This window comes from Theobroma umbraticum, unplaced genomic scaffold (genome assembly GCF_002168275.2).
Source record: "Theobroma umbraticum cultivar Fairchild unplaced genomic scaffold, ASM216827v3 scaffold_67.0, whole genome shotgun sequence".
Classification (NCBI taxonomy): Eukaryota; Viridiplantae; Streptophyta; class Magnoliopsida; order Malvales; family Malvaceae; genus Theobroma; species Theobroma umbraticum.
In genome coordinates, this window is record NW_018397262.1 from 1,353,776 (window position 1) to 1,375,188 (window position 21,413).

At 33.0% G+C, this 21,413-nt stretch overlaps 1 protein-coding gene and 1 pseudogene across 5 annotated transcripts; one reads left to right on the plus strand and one right to left on the minus strand.

The window, feature by feature from the left end:
• The first annotated feature begins 10,252 nt into the window (after window positions 1-10,252).
• Window positions 10,253-13,840, plus strand: LOC110419595 (uncharacterized; annotated as a pseudogene). The gene is made up of 7 exons (XR_016351408.1): window positions 10,253-10,763; window positions 10,851-10,942; window positions 11,082-11,211; window positions 11,292-11,468; window positions 11,576-11,842; window positions 11,944-13,086; window positions 13,337-13,840. The product of XR_016351408.1 is annotated as an uncharacterized LOC110419595 (transcript).
• Window positions 13,841-15,775: 1,935 nt separating this feature from the next.
• On the minus strand, window positions 15,776-18,838 carry LOC110419781 (patellin-3-like). 4 transcript variants are annotated; one of them, XM_021432886.2, is made up of 5 exons: window positions 17,454-18,838; window positions 17,243-17,367; window positions 16,994-17,144; window positions 16,565-16,821; window positions 15,776-15,917 (listed from the first exon to the last, which is right to left on the minus strand). In XM_021432886.2, the coding sequence occupies exons 1-4, from the start codon at window positions 18,720-18,722 to the stop codon at window positions 16,567-16,569; spliced, it is 1,800 nt and encodes a 599-aa protein (XP_021288561.1). In that variant the 5' UTR covers window positions 18,723-18,838; the 3' UTR covers window positions 15,776-15,917; window positions 16,565-16,566. The 4 variants fall into 4 exon arrangements, with proteins under 4 accessions (XP_021288561.1, XP_021288560.1, XP_021288559.1 ...); XM_021432885.2 differs by lacking the exon at window positions 15,776-15,917 and adding an exon at window positions 16,143-16,453; XM_021432884.2 differs by lacking the exon at window positions 15,776-15,917 and adding an exon at window positions 16,143-16,456.
• Between the last annotated feature and the right edge of the window lie 2,575 nt (window positions 18,839-21,413).

Below are 21,413 nucleotides of genomic sequence, written 5' to 3' on the forward strand. Positions count from 1 at the left end.
TTCATGAAAAATATTTTTAGTTCATTTATCATTTTGATCAAGACACATGCTTACATGATATCTCATCTTACTTGACCTTAAGATTTGAAATCTATAACTTGACTTGAGTTATACTTTTAAATGAGAAATTTAAATTTTCAAGTTAGATCATGATATGTGTGTGTGTGTGTGTGTGTGTGTGTGTGTGTGTGTTGTGTTGACATAATTGAAGATATTTTTGAATGTGTTTTTTATTGTTAACTATGCTTTCCATGAGCCTAAATGACTACATGATCTAAAACTTGTGTGCATCTAACATTAGCTTATGGGCTATCATAAATTACTTGGTTTAAAACAAAAAATGACCTATAGTTTAAGTTAGCAATGAATATCTAATGAGCCTTAATTGAAAGCTTGTTTCTTGAATCTTAACAATTAGTATTCATTGATGCTTGAATGCTTATGTTAGATATATTCATGAGCTGAATGCCTTATTTTCAATATTTCATAACAATTAGTATCACCCATGAATTATAGAATATTGAGAAATAGTATGTATCTCGAACTTTATTGATCATCCTTTGTATATACTCATGTTCTTGATTGAAATCATGCATGCATTTTATGGAACAATTTGCGATCATGATTGGTGAAGATAATCAAAATCCTTTTTGTAATCATATTTGTGATTGCTTGATCATAATATTTTCTTGCATATGATTATAATAAGTGAAAAATGACATTGGCAATGCTTCATTGATAATGATATTGTCTTGATAAGAAAACTTCTCGTTGATTTGGTAGTTTTATACACAATCAAGAGAACTCTTATTGAAATACTTGCTTTAAAATATTATAGAAAAGAGATTACCAAAAAGGCTAAATGATGATATGCTCTTGTTGAAAAAATTCTCTCACAAATTGTTATTCTTATATGATTTAGAAAATTTCTTTAAAATACTTAATTGATAGTGCTTGGACACGTATTGGAGCTAATGTGCATAACCTTCTTGAAATTATGAGTATTTGAAGCATATATTGAATATTTATTTAAATACTCATGCTTTACTAATTCCTTGAATATATGAGTATGAGATTAAGATGTTGAACATTCTATTCAAATACTCATTTATCATATGATCATTGATTATCCTCATATTTAATTCATGATCCATCTAAGGGGAGGTAACATTATACTTTGATGTGATTAACTACTTAATTTATCCCTCTTGTTGGAAAAAAATCTAATGAATGCTTAAGGGGGAGAGGACCATCAAGATTATCTTATGATTCTTGAGCAGTTGAAATCTTCAATAATGATATTGGTAAAATCTCAACAAGTGGTGTTAATCTCTATTGGTAATACCTCTTAAATACCATATTAAATTTGTGCTTAGTAATGCTTCATATTTGTGCTTGAATAATAATTGTTGTGCTCCTTATTATACTGTTAGTTAAAATTATACTACGCAAGTATACGTATCGAATAGACAGTATATTAGCAAGTAGAGTATCGATCCCACAGGGAATTAATCTAAAAGTTTACTAAGTATTAAAATTATTGCAAATTAATCTTATCCAAACAATATCAAAATAATATCAAATCAAACTAAGTTATAGCAGAATTAAATTAAGAAAAATCAAAATAATAATACTCAAATAAATATCAAATCAAACAAGCCTAGGATTACATATCCCTCACACTTCATCTAAATCTTACCTCTCTTCCTTAACTTATCTCAATGGTTTGAATTGCTAACCTAGAGTCCTAAATTATTTATAAGGGTCTCCCGACTCATCTTATAAAAATATCTATTTAACCAAACACTATATCCCTATGTGAATTGAAATTAAAAACAACTCATTAAGTTCAAGCTCTAATCTGGCTACATATGGCCTATAGGTATATCCCTATCCTATACGCAAATCAATTAATATGATCATATGCTATCCCAATTTTAGTCTATACTAAACTCCCTTTCCCAAGTTTGTTTAGGTTTCTAGATCATTTAATTGGTGGCCAAGTAATTAAGTATTAAGAACAAATTGGAATAAACAATTCAAATCCCATTGAAAACAAGCAAGAAAGTGATAAAAAATTAGATTACATGTGAGTTCAATTGCAATCTTAGAAAAATAAATTAGCTCATAATATCTAATAAAGACAATATCCAAAAAAATTTAGCCATGAATCCAAGTCAAAGAAAATAAGAAAAAACACAAAGGTAAGAGAGAAAACTAATAGATAGAGATTTATGATCTTGATTCTCTCTCCAATCTCTTGTTTCCTTGCTTTGTTCTTAGCTCCAAATCTCCAGAATAGTTGCTTGCTGCCTCTCTCCAAAATCTCTGAAAAAGGCTCTTTAAATAGGCTCCAAATAACCTAATTTTTGAAATCCGTTAATGTCCTTTTTTTTTGAAAAGTCGCGCAGCGCTGCGGCGCTACTTCTCCAGCGCTGCAGCGCTGAGCTCTCTGGAATTTTGTATGTGTGCTTCCTTTCATCAACGCTGCAGCCTTGTTCGCCCAGCGCTGTGGCAGTCTATCAACTTCAAACGTGAGTTTCACCCTGATATGTTAAGAACTGGGCAAAGTAGTAAACATAAAAGTTTTATCCCTGTCTCTTAACTTTCCAATGGATTAAAAACCACATCAATTGGATTATGTATTGAAAAGTTTGCTCCAAATACCGCATCATGTTCAGTCTTTACATACTGCTATAGTGGTCCGACTTTGACAAATATTTTGACCATGATCCAATCAGAACTGGGCAACTTGGTGAACATAAACATTATATCCCTTCTTCTTATAATTCTATTGGTCTAAGAATCACCTCATTTGGAGTTTTTTTGAAAGAGATATGGTCAAAATACTGAAACATATACGAATGAAGCTATCACTATAGTTGCACTGATTTTCATCAAATGAGTCTTTTTCATCAATTTCCTACAAAAGTCATAAGAGAAATTAGCAATAACTACTCTTAAAGTAATTTAAAATAAAATAACTTAAATTAATCACTTAACAAGTAATCAAACTTAAACTAAAAAAAACACCTATAATGCTAAAATTCGAACCTAAAATCTCAAAGATCTAGCTACTTAAGCTCCCAAAATGACTCAAAATAACTCTATATAATAGAGTTATCATATACTTGTTTGTATATAAATTTGTGAATATATTTGCATGATTTAGTTGAATGACTATGTGAACATACTAGCATATAAAGTTGCACACATATCACTAAATCATGTTCACATTATATATGTAGACTTATAAATGCTTTATATTTAACTATGCATATCCAACTTAAACTTAAAAGATAAAATGTTCACAATTTGTCTATATATATACATATCTATGTGTGGCATTCTTGAGTGATTGATGATATACTTCTTATTAACTTACTTAAAAATATATATATATATATATATATAATGGAGATATATCTTGATTTGTTTATAATATATTGATATATATATATATTTATTTCATAATATCATGATTGAATATCTTACATGGAAATATATCTTGGTTGAAATGGATTCCAAACATTCATGATCTGGATGTGAATGAGGCGAATTATTTATCCCTCGGTTGGATAAATGAATTTTTGAATAAACTGGTTAATTTAAAAAAGAAGCAATGCCTTTTCTCGCTTCATCAATATCCTTAACTGCTTCCTTTTCAGGTGCTAGGTAAATATCTATATGTGCCTTGATTGCATTAGTCGAATATATTTCTTTATGCTTTAATTGAATATCTTGAGTAGAAATATATTGTGACTTACTTATACATATTGTTCCTGGCATGTGCTAAATGAATATATTTCCCGACGTATGCCTTGTTTGATTAGATATTGATTGAAAATATATCTTGATTTAATGCCTTCATACTATGATGATTGGATATATTTCTTGATCTATTGATTGAATATTTGCATGAAAATATACCTCATTGTTTTGATTTAATGGTAAGAGATCATTATTGAACTTAATTCTTATTTATATTTAATGATTATCACTAACGATTGTTTCTTGAGTTTAAGTGCTTAAAGCTCACACTTCTTAACTATTTTAATATAACAAAAAGGGTGAGAAGGTTTATGAGCACATTGAAATGCTCTTATATTAGCTTAATCTTAAAACATTTTTGAACCTCATGCATAAATTGAGAGGGAGAATTTTCAAAATTCATATTCATTTCTTCTCCTTTTCTCATGCACACTTAAATGTTTTTAACAAAGACATAGAGACTAATTAAGTTAATGGGAGGTTTCAAGAAATTTTAAATGCAATATGCTCATATTTTTGTCATATCAAAAACGGGAAGATTGTTAGTCTTGAGTTATATCATGTTATGATTTAACAAAAATTACATAGTATCTTGAACTTAATGTCAACCATTTGAATTGTCTCAAATATATTTTTAATCCCCTAATGTTACGTAATTGTTTGAAAAGCGACGCATCATTATAAAACATCATAAAAGCATTCAAACAATGCATATTCAATTAAGAAAACAAAAGCAAACGTGCCTTGAAATGTTATTTGAATGTAGGAACAAGGTAAGGAAGAAATAGCTGAAAAGAAATGACAAAAAGCTAAGGAAATCTCAAGACACAAGTCAAGAGTTGATCCTAGAAAAGCTCAAGTTGATCCAAAGGTAGAAAGAATGCAAAACTTAAAGAATATAAAGCCATGGTCTACCTTGAAGTATCTATAGTAGACCTTGACAAGTCAAAAGCATGAAAAAGTTGATTTTACATAGACATAGTCGACTACATAGGAGGCATAGTTGACTATAATAGCTCAGATTTGCACAAAATACACTCTCAAGAGTTGGATCGAGTAAAGGAAGGTCATACTCAACTATAGAGCCTTAATTTGAGAAATTTGAAGAACATAGTCGCCCCTTAAACTTCATTAATGGTCAGATTTGATTAAAAGTTATGTTTAATGGCTCTAAAATTCGCATCAACTATAAATAGCTGTATTTAAGCTATTTGGGAGTAAGAAAAGCCCTAAACCAAAGCTTTACCCAAAAGAGACCTCTAAAAACTTATCCTCACTCTCTAGGTTGACTATAGTCTTCCACCACATTTACAAAAATTGAATACTTGCTTGATTTGGCTTGATATTTCTTCTCTCACAACACACAAGCTTAAAGTTTAGCACCCAACCTTTTTAGAGGTATTTTCTTGTTGAAATTTGTACCCCATTATAAAGGTTATAGCTTAACCTTGAAAAGTTATCTGTAAGGGTTTATACTTGAGCCCATAAAGCCGATTGTTGGTAGGTTATCGCTTAATTCCATTAAAAAATAAGAATCTCTTTGTGAATTATGTAAGGGTTATTGTTTGATCCCGTAAAAAATACAATGTAAAGGTTATCACTTGATCCTATTAAAAAACAAATATCCTTTTAGTGGATTGAAAATTCCTTAGTTGCCAAGGGAGTGGATGTAGGCAACGAAACAGTCGAACTACTATAAAATCTTTGTCTCTTTTTAACTTTCCACATTATTATTCATTACTTACATTTTCCTTAGGAAAATAGTTTTACATTGATTTATTGTTTTATACTTAGGAAATATTTTCATTTTATTATTCGTAGCTAGCATTTAACTTAGGAAAATATTTTTCTTTGGTATATTATTTTTATGCGTAGTAATTTATTGTTGAAAACTTATTTTTGATACTAAAAAATATTTTTAAGTGAAAAAGTTTTGATTTTTATATTTAGATTTTAAAAGGAACTTTTAAATGTCAATTCACCCCTTTCTTGGTATATTGCTCCTTGAGATTTCTACACTAACACCATTGACAGATATTCTTGCCCATAAAGCTTTAACAAACAATGCTTGCAATCAATAGTCCATTTGACATTGTCAATGGGGATTGAGTCACCTATATTTAGAGTTGACGATTTTAAACACGACACAACAAGACACGAAGTGAGACAAGTTTGGGTTTAATTTTACTGTGCTTCGTGTCTTAACTATGTTGACAAAATTAACACGTTTAAACATGTTAATGATAGATTTTATTAATATGATAATGAATTTTATATATGTTATTTATGTTAAACTTTATTATATTAGACGTTATTATTATTTTGTTATAATTGTTTTAATAATTATTTATTTCAAATTTGAATAATTAAATTATATTTAATTGTAAATGTTTTACGTTAATTGTGTTAAACGTGCTACAAAAAAATTATATTAATAGTGTAATCATATTTATTAACCATGTCTTGCCGTATAAAAAATCTTAATATGTTTCATAAACATGTGATTAAACGTGTCAGTCGTGTCATATTACACAATTATTAAATATAACCGTATACTCGTTTCAGATACTAACATGAATAATTATTTGTGTCATGTTCGTGTTTAGTCTTATCGTATTTCATATCTTAATCACATTAACACAATTAAAATACGAAAACATGAGAAGGGATGTTCAAAGTCAATCTATAAATACTTAGTCCTCTAATGTGTTTGGATTGTATTATCAATAGAAATTGAGTGAACTCTTGGAGTTTTTCTTCTAAACTCTGTATCTCCTAGTGGATTCTAGCTAGTTGAGTGATGAGTTTCTTTATTTGAGGATCTATATCCCTCGGTGGACTTCCCTAGGGTGACGAACTTGTTTACCTTATTTATTTTTCCGTTTTTTGTAGTTCTTCCGTATCAAATGATATCAGAGTTTCAAATTGATCATGATTACCGAACGTCATTAGGGTGATAATACTAACACAACTTATTTACGAGAGAAATCTTAGATGTGCGAAGAATGATGAATCACAGAAAAGGAAAACACAAGATTTTATGTGACAGAGCCTTGTTTTAGTAAACAGCCCTATGTTCTATCGAAAAGCCAATTTATTATCCCTTAAGCTTAAAAGCTGAAGTCAATACACTTGTTTCGATGGGTCAGGCTCAAATCTGATATTTAATCAAATCATCAAACACTTAGCAGATTGAAAAGGATGTCAATATTTCTAAAATCATTGTCTTTAAATTAGTGAATTAATTCATTCTAATCAAGCGTCTACGTCATGAATTGATTTGTTTTGGACTTGTGCACCCACACCCACTTTATGTCAAAATATTGCCACACAAGAATTGTCTTTAATATTATCAAATGTAATGATTGCTTCATTTTTATTTTTGACAACCTCTTTAATATTTTTATTATTTGTTTTTTGTGTTTCACTCAATATTTATTTTTGCCTTTTATTGTTTATTCTTTTTTTTGCAGAATAAAATATAAAAATATCAATCAAATAGAACCTGAATAGTAATTATATGGCCAATAAGAGTCATACAAAAGACAAGCATAAAGTGACTAAAGATTTTGCTACAATAGAGAAAGAAGGTCGAGAAAAACAATTTTTTTTTCTAATTTGGGATAAAATTAAGTAAATTTTTCTAGAAAATGGGTATTTGAATCAAGTTACTTTTAAACATATCTTCAAAATAAATAAAAACAAAATACATGCATTGGGCAGAGATGTAAACGATAAAGTATCCGTCTTTTTTAGGTACCTAACTTGAAACCGTTTAGATATCAAAATATCTAAACTCTATTAAAATTTGTATAAAATTACAAAATACTATCCAAAACCGAAGCTTAATAGTAAAAACTATATGTTAATTATCTGAACCCATTAAATACTCGTTTATATCATATAAATTTTTTTATTTCGATACTGTTTAATAATATATTTGTTAATATAAATAGTTGATAAAATTGACAAAGACTTGAAGTATTTCCTAATAAAATTTTACATATTTAAGTTTGCACCATAGTTCAACTAATTTAAATTAATTTTATATTAATTAGTTTACAAAAAAGGTAAGTTGGTTCATCTAATATAAATTAATATTACATTTATTAGTTTACAAAAAGGTAGATTGATTGAGATGACAAAAATGGTATTTAGGTAAGAAGGACAAAGGTTTAGATCCCACTAAATTTAAAATTTTTATAACATTATATATAATTTGGTTTGAGTTTAAGGTATCTTAAAGGTGACCAAAATCTTACCCAAATTCATGTCAGGTTTTAAAAGTCTTACCCTAAGATATAGAGTACCCTAATCCTAGTTTATCGAGTTGAATATCTTCAATTACCCATATAACAATAACTCATTCACCTCCCTAATGAGTGGCTACATAACTCTTCAAAGGAAGTAGTTAGATGTTTTAATCCTACATCAAGCAAACAAGGGGATCCTTAAAAGGTTAAAAGTGTAGATTCTGCACATCCTATCATGTTAAACTTTTGAGTATCAAATAATGATCTCGTAAAAATTGATATGATTAAGTACCCAATCTGGACTTGGACTCACGTCGAGCACATCAAAAAGGAGAGAATGCCATGCAGTGCCCATCCTATCAAGTTAGGCTTTGCCTTAAGCAGAATAGCTAGAATTGTTAAGATTTTTGTCTAAGATTGTACATGTTGGCTTGCTCAACACAATTTGGAATGAAAGGAGACAATAGCCGTGGAAGCATATTGTCGTCCCTTTATTACATTTCTTTCTTGGATTGTGATCTGGATTTAGGATTGAATGCTACCATTCTTTACATGTTTAACCATGTAGCATCAATTCACAATTTCTTTTTTTATTCGTAGCATCATTTATAAAATCTAACGTAATAATTTTTTTTAATTTTTCTATTCTTAACCCTCGGGTTTTCCGATGAACCTCCTCCACCCCTTGTCGTTGAATCATCCGTCTTAATTTTCTTGGTTGGCAGCTCTGATGAACCATCAATCAGCTACTGCTCTCTTCATCTGAACATGGATCAAATGGGACAACGTTGAGGACAAAAAAGACCTCAATGTAAACCTTTTTGTTGAGGTTTGGGGTTTAGGGTTTAGATTAAAGACCAAAGCCCTTGGAAAAGGGTAGGGGTGGGTAAGGTAAACTTCATAACACCTCTAATGACATGCATCCACTTACCGCAGACCGCAGACAAAGCTCGACAGCAATCAAATGGCAAAGGCAAAGCAAGTTTTCCAACCTGCGCTTGGGTTACGGGTGTCCAGACAATGGACAGCATTGGCCTTGTGTTGTCCACCGATGGCCCACAGGGTGGAACCAAGAACCTCACAGCTGGTATCCCTAAAAGCAGCGTCAGTGGTGTGTCGTCAAACACTGGGCGGATTTCCGCACCTTCAGGCCTTCGATTAATCACATACCGCTGTCCAACCTTCTATGAACGTGAATATAAATCGACCTCTCTTTGTCTTCCCCTTTCTCTGCCATCCCACAAACCGACCCAAAATTTCTAGGGCTTTCTTGTCTTCAAAGAGAGATGCAGATGTCACAACTCACCAGCTTCCTAATAGCGCTCTCTCACTGGCTTATTATTATTTAATTTTAATTTGTCATTTTAAATATTGTTTATTTATTATAATTATTTCTAAGATTTATCCGATGGGAAAAAAACAATTCTAATTGAATTGAATGGCTTTCACTAAAATAAATAATTTTCCTAGTTCTAATTGCTAACTTAATATTGTCAACTATTAATTATATATAATAATCGAAACAATAATGTTATTGTGTATATAACTATCTTTTATTTATAAACAATTAAAAAGAGATAGGTATAGTCTATAGTTGATAAATCGAGATATGTATCGTGTAGTAAAATTTTATAAATTTTAATATTGAGTATCGTATTATAAGATACGAAAAAAATTTTAAAATTAATTGAAATAATATTTATACATGTAAAATAAAAAATTTAAAAAATATTATAAATTTTAACAAAATTGAAGATTATAGAATGCAAATTGAACAGAGGATTTTTTTTAATTTAAAAGTTTAACATATTTCTTAATAGTATAAATTTTTAAGTAAAATATATATTTTTATATTAATTTATTAATTAAAAAATAAAAAAATTCATCATGTTAAAATTAAGAAGGAATTCAATATTTTTAGTATTTTTTTGTTGAAAATCTAAAAATTAAAACTCATAAAATATAATTTTTTATATTTCAACTCAAAAAATTAATAAAATTTTTTTTAATTAATTTAAATTTAATTTATAAAAATATATCGACTGTATCATATAATACGTCTTGGATCCTAAAATACATATCAAATATTATATGATATATTTTTAATAATTAATTAAATTTGATATAATTATAAATACGTATTATTTTTTACTAATATCATAATATATTGCACGATGTGTATCACGTATCTTTCGATAATGATAATTATGATATAGTCAAATTTTAAATAACACAAAATGCTAAATTAAAGTAAAAACAAACGCAACAAAAAGTCCGTATGCCTCTTTCTTGTTTATGCAAATCGGGATTATAGGCTGATGAAACAGGTCTAGTCAATTGGTCCATGGCCCCAACAACGAAACGCCGTCGTTTTCGTGATATTTAATTTCAAGCCCTAAAACATGGCCAGAAGCAGTCGAAGCAAAAGAAGATCCGACGACGATTCCGCTTCGGAGTCCGAATCAGACGAGACTGACAGCCGAGACTGACAGCCGAGACTCTTCCCCTGACAGAAGCTCCCGCAAACAAAGCAAGGATCGAAGCCGTCGTAGTAAAAGCAAAAGCAGCCGCCATAGAGATACCAGAAGCCAAAGCCGTCGCGACCGTGACTCCGCCGATGATTTCTCTGCCGATGACAGCGATGAAAGTGATCGAGGTCGTAGTAAGAAGAAGAGGTCTTCTAGAAACATCACGGAAGAGGAAATTGCTGAGTATATGGCCAAGAAAGCTCAAAAGAAGGTTTTTTTTTTTTTTTTGCTTTCATTTAATTTTTTGGTCAAAAATTTTGAACTTTTCGGTGGTTTAATAACTGATAATTTTAATTAGGCATTGCGAGCTGCGAAGAAATTGAAAGCGCAAACAGTGTCGGGTTGTTCAAATGATTCGAATCCTTTCGGCGATGCCAATCTCAACGAAAAGTAAGGTTTTTTTTTTCCCAAATTTTATTATTATTATAAGTGGTGAACATTTATAGTGTTAGAACCAGGGCAAGCTATAAGAATTTCAGAATTTGCTACTTGGCGCAATTGAAGTACTTCTTACTTTACCACTGATCAGGCAATTGTGTGTATTAAGTTTAACGAGGCACATGAGGTGGAAGAAGAGGCTGGATCATTTTCACCAGAACTGTTGCATGGTGATGAAAATGAAGAAGCTATTGACCCCTGAAGAGGACAAGGCTATATTGGTAACTCAATATCTTAATTGCCTCTTAATGAGCATGCAAGCTAAGCGGTATTTATGGTTAACCATATTTTATGTTAACAGGAAAGGAAACGTATGGCCGTGTTCGAGGAGCAGCAAAGACGGATGCAAGAAGTTATGGCATGAAAACCTACCCCTTCAGAAGACAACTTTGAGCTAAAAGCCATGAAAGCTATGGGAGCAATGGAGGAGGGAGATGCAGTACTTGGCTCTGGTGCTGAAGTAAACTTGGACTCACAGGTGCTTTAACCACTCGTCCTATTTTTGTTCATATAAAATTGGGAATTGGCAGTTGGCCACTCTCTATTTTTTTCTTGGGAAGTCAACTAATATATGTACTGGTGCAGGTGTATTGGCGGCATGACAAATACCGACCTAGAAAACCAAAATATTTCAAACATGTTCACACTGGATATGAGTGGAACAAATACAACCAGACCAATTATGATCATGACAATCCACCTCCTAACATTGTGCAAGGATACAAGTTTAATATTTTCTACACAGAACTTTTCGATAAGACAAAGGCTCCTGGATATACCATTGAGAAGGATGGAAATAGTACGGGGACATGAATCATAAAGTTCCATGCTGGGCCACCCTATGAGGACATTGTAAGTTCATTTTGTTTAGCCTTATCATGACCAAACCACTGATCCATCTGTAGATGTTTTTTTCCAAGGAAACTACTAACTCATTTGCATTTGTTCCACAGGCTTTCCAGATTGTAAACAAGGAGTGGGAATTTTCTCATCAGAAGGGATTTAACTGCACATTCGAACGTGGAATTTCGCATATATATTTTAACTTCAAGCGCTATCGCTACCGCAGGTGATATGTGGCTTATTTTGCAATTTCAGCTTTTGAAGCTGTTAATTGCCCACCCAGGTTCATAACCATTAATTTAACGGATTTGTGAAAAGTAAGTATTCTCATATTTCCCTACATAGTGGGCTGGGTTTTTCCTCTGCTCATCACAAATAATATTTCCATTGAATTAGGACTCTTAGATTGTAGTTGCTTGTCTCTCAGCCTGATTGAATAATTCACCTCACCATAGCACTGTCCCTTGAAGATGTGTTCCCAGTCAGTCAAACAATCATATCTTGCCCCTTGGCTATTTTCATTTTATTTTGGCAGGATAATTAGGCTATTGATACATAGAAATATTCATCTTGGCAGATTGATAATTACATTAAATGGTAGTATTTGTTTATGTGGAAATTGGATGGCAGACAAATCCTATTAGGCTATTATTAGTAATAGGCAATAAAATATAGCTTAGAATTAAGAGTTGTTTGGAAAAAGAAAATAAAGTTTTAGATTCACACAACTCCAAAGAAGTAGAAATTTTGAATAATTTTGTTAAGGAAACATCTCCAATTCTCATCCCAGTAAACTACTTATACTTTTCCAAAGAAAATCTCCTAATATTAAAAGCAAATGTTGGCAATTAGTTTCACTCAATGGTCAGGGATGTCATGCTCATCAACTTGGATAATACTTTGGTTCTTGGTAAGGATTAAAGGGTAAATCAAACAGATTGTTGTGCATTATTTCCATGAGTGTTTTGCCCAATCAGCAAAGGGCTTTGCTAGTAACCAAAAATAGTCGTGAAAGACACTTTTGCTAACAATTCTGGCTTTTACATAACACTTTGGACAGTGCAGTGGGTTGGAAAATATGGGTGCACCACAAACACCAAATTGTTTTGCTCTTGACTAAACCCCATTCGCATCTTTGTTTGCATCTTCCTAAGCCTTTCTGGTTGGACCAAGGAAAAGCATGGTGTCTTCGGGTCAAGGATTCTTGTCCCATTTGTCCTTACCCAAGAATGCCAAAGTAAAACTAGAACAAGGTACCTACGTTGCTTTCTGCCATATTTCACTTATGTATATATTTTTCAACAATGGTAGGTGTTTTTTTTTTGTTTAAATTTACTATTAATTGATATGATTGTCATATGTTATAAACATAGTCATATAAAAATTCAACTCTTTTGAAAATTCAACTCAATGATGAGTGTATATTTTTCATACTCAAAATTGACTCCAAATCTCTCTTATGGGATCAATTCTTTAGTATTATAATAATTTTTTAACATCCAGCTGCAGGTTAGAGAAGTAACAGAATAGTGAAGATGAAGAAAGCTAGAAGGAGGTCCACCAGAAATGGTCAGTCTAATGAATTCCAGGAGTTAACAGATGGTACAAATCAATACAATAGGGGTCACAGTGAAGCCATTGCAAGTGCGGACTGCATTAATGTCACTGCTAAACAAATTTGTTCCAAGTGATATGTATGGAAACATGGAGAATCAGAATGAAGTTCAATCTGATACAGAGTTTGTGCTAGAAGAAGAAAATTCTAACCTCATTCAAACCAAGTATCTCTTAATATATGTAAAGTTAGCGATGGCAATGGGTTCCCTTGTGACATTTTTTCTTTCTCATTGAAGATGGAACACTTGAATAGCATTTGATTTCACAAGATAACAAGTGAAATGTTTGTGGCCAGGCTTCTTAATTGTATGTTCAAGTACATTTGAGATTTTGTCTGGCACTTTATCTTTCATCAAATATCAATTTCACTACAGTGTCTGTTGACAAGTATATACTTGATCTTAGAAACATGGCTCTCTGGCATCTTGGAAATAATTCTCACTTGATGGAAACTAAATTTCAGATTATTGCCTTGGTTTTTTGATATCCCACTTTTCTCTTTTGATTAGCCCCATTTTCTTGACATCTTTCAGTCATCCAAATCATCCTGAATGTGTTTTCAAACAGCCAGCCATGTTGGGCTAACCAACCTTGTTTTTGTTTATGAACATTTCCCATTTGCATCTTAGATTGTACAAATAAATCTAATTTTTGTTTTCCAAATTTTAATATCTGAAGTGTCCACAAGGACAAAAAGTCAATGTTGTCATAGCATGCCTAACCCTCAGCAGTCCCATAAACTATAGTATATGCAAAAGAGATGACACATTCATGTAGGGACAGAGCACACAATCACCGGAACCCTAAACAATACTAGTTTCTATTATTCAACTTCCAATGGACACCCCATCTGAGCTGAGCTGTACAAGCAAAAAGTGGCAAGCTCTAAAAGCATCACAGCTACAATCATGTTGTTCCAGTTTCTCATGGCCATGGAAGCAATGGCTTTCACAGATTGCATTCAGGCTCAGAATCTTAAGCCAGGCAATAAAGATTTCATATGCAATTTATATATATATAAATAAATAAATAAATAAATAAATAAAAACCTGCAAAGAATGATTGTAACGTAAACATGGGAGGTCCCCCAGAATTAGTCACAGCTCACGCCTGTAGAGAAGCTCACTTTAATGGCAAAGTAGAGAGGAAATTGTGCCTCTCCCAAAGTCCCACCTAACCAAAATCCACCTAAAAATTGAAAGCTCAACAAACTCGTTCCTTCCAATCAATACAGGGTGGCCTTCAGCACGGGCAATCATCATCAGTCAACTAGAAGAAGCTCAACCATCAAAAAGGAAACAGGTAAGTTGGGAGTAATTTAATACTAAATCTGGGATGTACTTTCTGTGAAATTTAACATGTACTATTTAAGTAGCTTGCATCTCTCATCCAGTGGATTTAGTTATAATTCTCTAAACCAGCATACCCAGTCAGCTGCACGAGTCATTGAGATCAGAAAGCACACTGACATATGCCAGACAAGTCACTACAAGAGCTGTGGTATCTTTCCTTTCAATGGCTATCTGGACTTGAACAATGAACAGGCTGTTGCATATCTGTCAGTCCATTGGTTTAGCCCCGGATCAAGCTCAATAGAAAACAGTCAAATCGAATGATAATTGGATAAGTCAAATCGAATGAACAGACTCCACAACACAGACAGAGCTCAAGTCTTGAGTTTATTACCCAAAAGACAGCTGCTGCAGCAATTTTATAGTCGAATTTCCATTGCATAAGTGTTAGCTGTAAATGAAATTGGCGCTGCACTTTACTCCAAAAAGGTTTTCAACTTGTTATCATTGTGTTTGCTTTTTGGGCCGTCCACCATCCATTATCTATGAAGATCACAAATCCCAATCTTCTAAACGCTTCTACAACTCTAAGCTTCCATCCACGATTCAAACAGCCGTATTCTAAACGAAGAATGTCCAGTGGATAGGAAGAACAATGGCTTCCCACGCCAGATGCAAACAATCTGTAGCAGGAATGGTTACTTCCAAAGATACCCAAGTTCCCAAGTTAACAAAGACTGTCCCACAGAAATCCTACATCAAGTTCTTAGGGTTACTTGATTATTCAGCTAGAACGTCAAGCAACAGCCTTCCAGTTTCTACACATACTAAGAACTTAGCATTATGGAGTTAAAAGTGTGTTTTCTCCCATGCATTTTGCTGGGATCGCTTTAGTTGGCAGCAACTCATTTACAAGTTTTTCTGGTATATAGATTTAAAAGCAAAAGGGGGAATAATTACTCATTTATGGCAACTCAAAGTAAACAATTATATCAACAATAATAACACATCCTAGGGGGGCAGACAAGTCTTGATTTGGTAGCAATTGTGAATAAAGTTCAATAACAAAGTATTGATAGTGGGCAGATTTAAATATGCAACCACAATTTCCCAGCTCCTGCAAAGATTTATACTCCATTTTCTTCAACTAAAAGCAACTTCAGTTCCTGCACGTCCTAGTAAAATCCACCATGATACGTTGTCGTAAAAAGTTAGAATCCACGATTGAGCTGAATGGTCAAAAATGAAACATGCATTTGTCTTTGAAAATTAATATGAAGCATGCATTGATGATAGCGAGTAGGCTAAATGCAGATAATAAACACCAACCATAAAAGGGCTGAAATATAAATATCATCAACTTAAAAGTTTTTAAAAGCTAGAATGGGATTACAGGTTCCTTCTTCAAAGAAAATTAATATCAAATAGCAATAAGGAATCCGAAGGATTACATAAACCAAACAATAACTTATGTTCTTCCGAATCTACAAGAGTGTAAAAGTTCCAAAATATAGACATGATACAGAAGAAAATATACAGTGCACAACACCACAAAACAATTGGATACACATACAGTAAGTTTTACAGCCACATTCTCCCCACTAAGACAGAAGTTTGTGTGTTTGCTCAATGAGCAACAAATCTATTTCTTTGGAAAACCCCACGTGCCAAGACAAAATCTAAAACCATGAGCAACTCCCTGTCAGCCATGCTCCTCACAAAGATACAAAACAAAAATAAATTAAAAAAAAAAAAAGCAAATTGCCCATTAGAGAAGAATAAATTAAATTTCCATATCCATGTTTCATAGTGAGAATAATACCCTCAGTCGCAGTAGGGTTTAACCTTAAACCTGTAGACAAGCTTCTTCTTTTTTGAAGTTGGGTTGTCAACCGTAAGCATTACTTTACCCAGTTCACCAACTTTGAAGCATTGGGACACAACTGGCTCATCTTTTGGAGACATCTTTGTGGGCTTCTGAATGATGACCGTATAGCTATCTTTAGCATTTGGCATGAATTCAGCACCATAGCTCACGTCCCACCCAACTACCCGGATCTCCCAAACAAGGACACATTTCTGCAGTGCAAAAGTTACCAATTATTTATAAAAGAGAAGATACCTTACATTGGTCACTGGCACAAATACATATTAGCCACTTATATTTAGTTAAAGTTAGTAAATAAGAGGAGAATGAGGGATGAGCACGCATCACATGTAGGTATAGCATGAAGAAACAATGAAATTGCACCTCATAGATTGTTATTTCAACAGTTTGCTTGGTCCCTGGTTTCACAGTAATCTCAGTGGCAGGATCAGCATCACTGAATTCTGGATTGCAGTCACAGTAATCCACACTCAAGCCACCATATTGAATTGGTACTTGCTCAGGTGCTATGTACCTGTTTTATAAATCAAAATTTAGGATATTAACCACTAAGAAGGTGTACTACAGAATATGGAGAATACCAACTCAATTAGTTCAAAAAAATTCACTCACTTGAAAAGGGTTTCAGCAGATTTCGCCGGCCCTGCGAAAACAAACTTGCTCTTGGTTCTTTGAGTCATGAATGGACTAATCATCGTATAGAACACGAGATACCACCAAGGAACATTAATAAACACCTAAAGAGAATACAGAACTGAAATCTATGAATCTCCAAAAAATCGGACAGAGAATAATAATCCCACATTAGAGATATAAAACAAACCTGTTTTGCAACAAACTCTGGATAATTGTCCTGAAGCAACTGAAGAGCCTGCTTCGTTGCCAACCTAAGCTCCCGTTTTCCAGGTCCAGGAGAATTCTTGAGATCACTGACCTGAAAAATAGTATTAATACCATCAGGACTAAAATCAAGCTTCCTGATACTCTTCTCCAAGAACTGAATCCGCCAACGAAGAAACTTCATTCGCTTCTCCTCATCTGAAAACGCTTTCTGGTACAAATCCCTATTCTGAAACTCCCCATAAACATTGTAACAAACAGGATGCCCTTCCCTATCTTGTCCATGCATGAACACAACTTTCTCCATATCATCACCAAGATCTTCATCCAAAAGCTCATCGATTCCGAACTCTTTCCTCCACCGGATCGTGTTTTTTATCATTACAAACGCATCTTTCACTTTAAAATCCCTAGCCCTTAAGAACTTCAAAAGGATGACATCACTCCTATCATCTTTTAAAAGAGGGATACCCCAAATGGAAACCTCTTTTGGCTCTTCTTTCTTTTCCTTATCTGGGTTTTCTTCACTTTTGGTTTCTGAAGTGAAAAGGTGAGCATCTATAGCTTCCTGTACAAGCCGCTTCAGTTCTTCCAAAGCTTTTCTTTCGAAATCAGATAGATCAGCCACTTTGTTGCTTTCCTCTTTGAAAGAACCCAAATTCTGAGGAATCTTTTTCTCTTCAACAACAACAGCAACGTCTTCTTCAGCACTAGTTGTTGTGGTAGTAGACACAGTAGGCGCTGGTGCTCCTGCCTCTTCTTTCTCCATCATCGCCGCCAGCGACTTCGACTCCGTAACCACCTCTTGCGACGGCAGTTCTGGTGGTTGCTGTAGCTCAGTTTCCAACACCGCTACAGTTGCTGCTGCTGGGGCTGGTGGTTCTTCTTCCTTTGCTTTTTCTGTTGCAGCTGGTGGTTCTTCTTCCTTTGCTTTCTCTGTCACAGCTGGTGATTCAGATTCTGACTCCACTGGTTGCGGTGGTGGCGGTAAAGGCGGCTCTTCTTTTTTTGCTTTATCCGTTGAATCAGGTACCAGTTCAACAGGTTCCGCCGGCGGCGTCTGCTCCTTTTTGTCTTCTATAGCGGTTGAAACAGATTCCGTAACAGAAACAGATACAACATCTACAGGAGACGGCAGTGAAGGGTCTTCTTTTTCTACAACAGCTGGAGAATCAGACTTAGTTACGGCGGGTGGCGGCGGCGGCGGCGGTGCCGCCACAGGGGGAGCTGGGGCTGGAGTTTCATCGGCCATGTGAAGGGAAAGAATGGGCAGAGAGAGAGAGAGAGGTAGTGAAGTGAAGTGAAGACTGTGAAGAGAACAAGAGAAGGTTCAAAAGGACAAGGGTGGAACGGTAATAAAAAAGGGGTATGGAATCCTATGCTCTAAAAAGTTCTCCAACTGTATGCCAATGCTCCCTTCTTGTGTTATCAGACAACACTTCACCCTTGCATTGCAGCCTTCAATCAAAAGTTTTTACCACTACCTTTCTTTCTCCCTTTTAAGTTTGAACAATTTCTTATCTATGTACCAATATATATATATATATATATATTCATTTTTCATTGACAAAATATTTTTTAAATTTTTTTTAATAATTTAGAAATTTTTTTAAATTTTTATTTTTTATTACATTTAATTAATCTATTGTATTTTAATTCTGAGTCAAACAGATTATTATGACTAATTATTTTTAACTGAAATATCACTTATTATATGATATTCACATAGTATATTGATACGACCTAACAAATGATGAGGAGTTATGAATTTCACATCTGATATTGTGTATTAAAGTAAAATTGAGCATTTAAGGATTTACGCCACTCTTCAACATGTGAAATGCTCTTGTTGGAGTGTGGAGCCATTAATCCCATGTCAAGAAGTATGTATAGTACTAGTATTTAAGGTTTGTAATTACTTTTAATTAAAATTTTACTTGTCATTTTATATCATATAATATTGACATGATATGTTAACACGTCCTAACAGATAATAGGGAGCCATGAATATCACATCCTATGTTATGTATTAGAGTAAAACTGAGCATATAGAGGATTACACTACTCTTCAACTTGTGAGATGCTTTTGTTGGAGTGCGAAGTCATTAATCTTATTTCAACGAGTATCACTAGTACTAGTATTTAAGGTTTGTCACATTTTTCACTTTTTCCGTAAACATTTAACATATTTCATTTTCTACGTCAATACCATGTGATATAAAAATATAAAATAATAAAAGTAAATGATTTTATTTTATGTAATTAAAAATAAAAACTTATTTAAATTTTCTTAAATAGTTCAATAATTTTTTAAAACATTATGTCTTTTTCTTTTTTTTTCTTTGTATGAGATTCACAAACTACTATATTTAAAGACAATTAAACATTAATTAAAATTGAAATATCTTAATAATAAATAGATCGATCCAAAATTTTAACAACACCAACAACACCAATATTAGAATAGATTTTTTTGATTAACTCAAACTTAAATTCGTAATCAAAAAATGGCAATCAGACTACCACAATCAACACACCAACCAAATCACTCAATTGGAGTAAAAAATTAATAAATTGAAATAGAAGTAAAGGTAAGAGCATTGTCCACATAGAAAAAACCACCCTTCAAACCTTGCACTCCTATTTATGAGATATTTATATAAGAGAAAAAAATTATGGTTCTAGAAGTCCAAACTCAAATGGTCACAATTGGGTGATTGAAATACTAAATTTTTTCATCTGACAACCTCAAATCGTAAAAGATCGAATCTAATCCGACAATTATCTGCCAATAGAACCATTTTGGAAAACCCAGAAGACATCCAAACTGAAGTGATTGAGCATTTTAAGGCTTTTAACAAGAAAAGTCCCACCTTCGAGCTCAATCCTTCAATTGCCCTTTTCATTGTATCAATGACATATAGAGAATACATTTGGAAACTTTTTTCATTAAAGAGGAAATTTGTAGACCAATTTAGGACTGTGATGAAAACAAAGCGCTTGGTTCGAATGGATTCAACATTAACTTCCACAAGAAATTATGGCCTGTAATCAAAGGTAATGTCCTAAATTTCTTCAATTACTGTTACATTAATGGTGTATTCAACAGGAACGTCAACTTTTCTTTCATTACCTTAATTTAAAACTGCAAAAGCATCACCATTCTTTCTCAATTTTAGAAAATCAACTTGGTTAAGAGCGCTTACAAGATCTTAACAAAACTATGACCAATTATGGGTTCGATTATCAATGACTTTCAATTCACATTTTTCAAAAAGAGATAAATTCTCGATTTCTCTTTCATTACTAATGATCTTACTGACTCTATAAAGAAAAAGAAGCACATGGGATCATTTTTAAGGTCGATTTCAAAAAGGCGTTTAACTACGTCGATTCGAAATATTGAATCTTTTTAATGAAGCTAATGGGTTTTGGAATCTAGTGGTGCAAATGGATTCGACATTGTATCTTTACAGTTTCAATCTCTATCTTTGTCAATGGCTCTCCCACATCTCAATTTCACATGTAAAGAGCCCTAAGGTAAGGTTATCCACTTTCTCCCATGCTTTTCAACATTGTTGTGGAGTATCTATGTATTATGAGTCACAAAGCAACATCTTGCAACCTTTTGGAGGGTTTGAGCATCCACAATAATCTTCCCCCATCTCTCATCTTTAGTTCGTCGATGACATTTTCATTTTTTACAAGCCAATCCTTTGTTATCTGAAAAATGAGAGTAAAATTCTCAATGGTTCACAAGTTGTTTCAAGGCTTAAAATTAATTTTGCCAAAAGTAGCCTAATTGGCATCAATGCATCACATCAAAGCCTTTAACTATAGGCCGTTTCTCTTAGGTAAAAAGTCAACAAGCTCCCAACCAATTACCTTAGCCTTTCTTTTGGTTCCACTACTAATTCTCAGTCTTTGTGGCAACTGATCATTA

Bases quoted from the DNA above. Each gene is read 5' to 3' on its own strand.
- LOC110419781 (XM_021432886.2), bottom strand. From the start codon at position 18,722: ATGGCCGATGAAACTCCAGCCCCAGCTCCCCCTGTGGCGGCACCGCCG. The intron at 17,145-17,242 runs GTGAGTGAATTT...TTTATAAAACAG, and splicing joins TCTGCTGAAACCCTTTTCAA to GTACATAGCACCTGAGCAAG. The intron at 16,822-16,993 runs GTGCAATTTCAT...TTTGCACTGCAG, and splicing joins TTGAAATAACAATCTATGAG to AAATGTGTCCTTGTTTGGGA.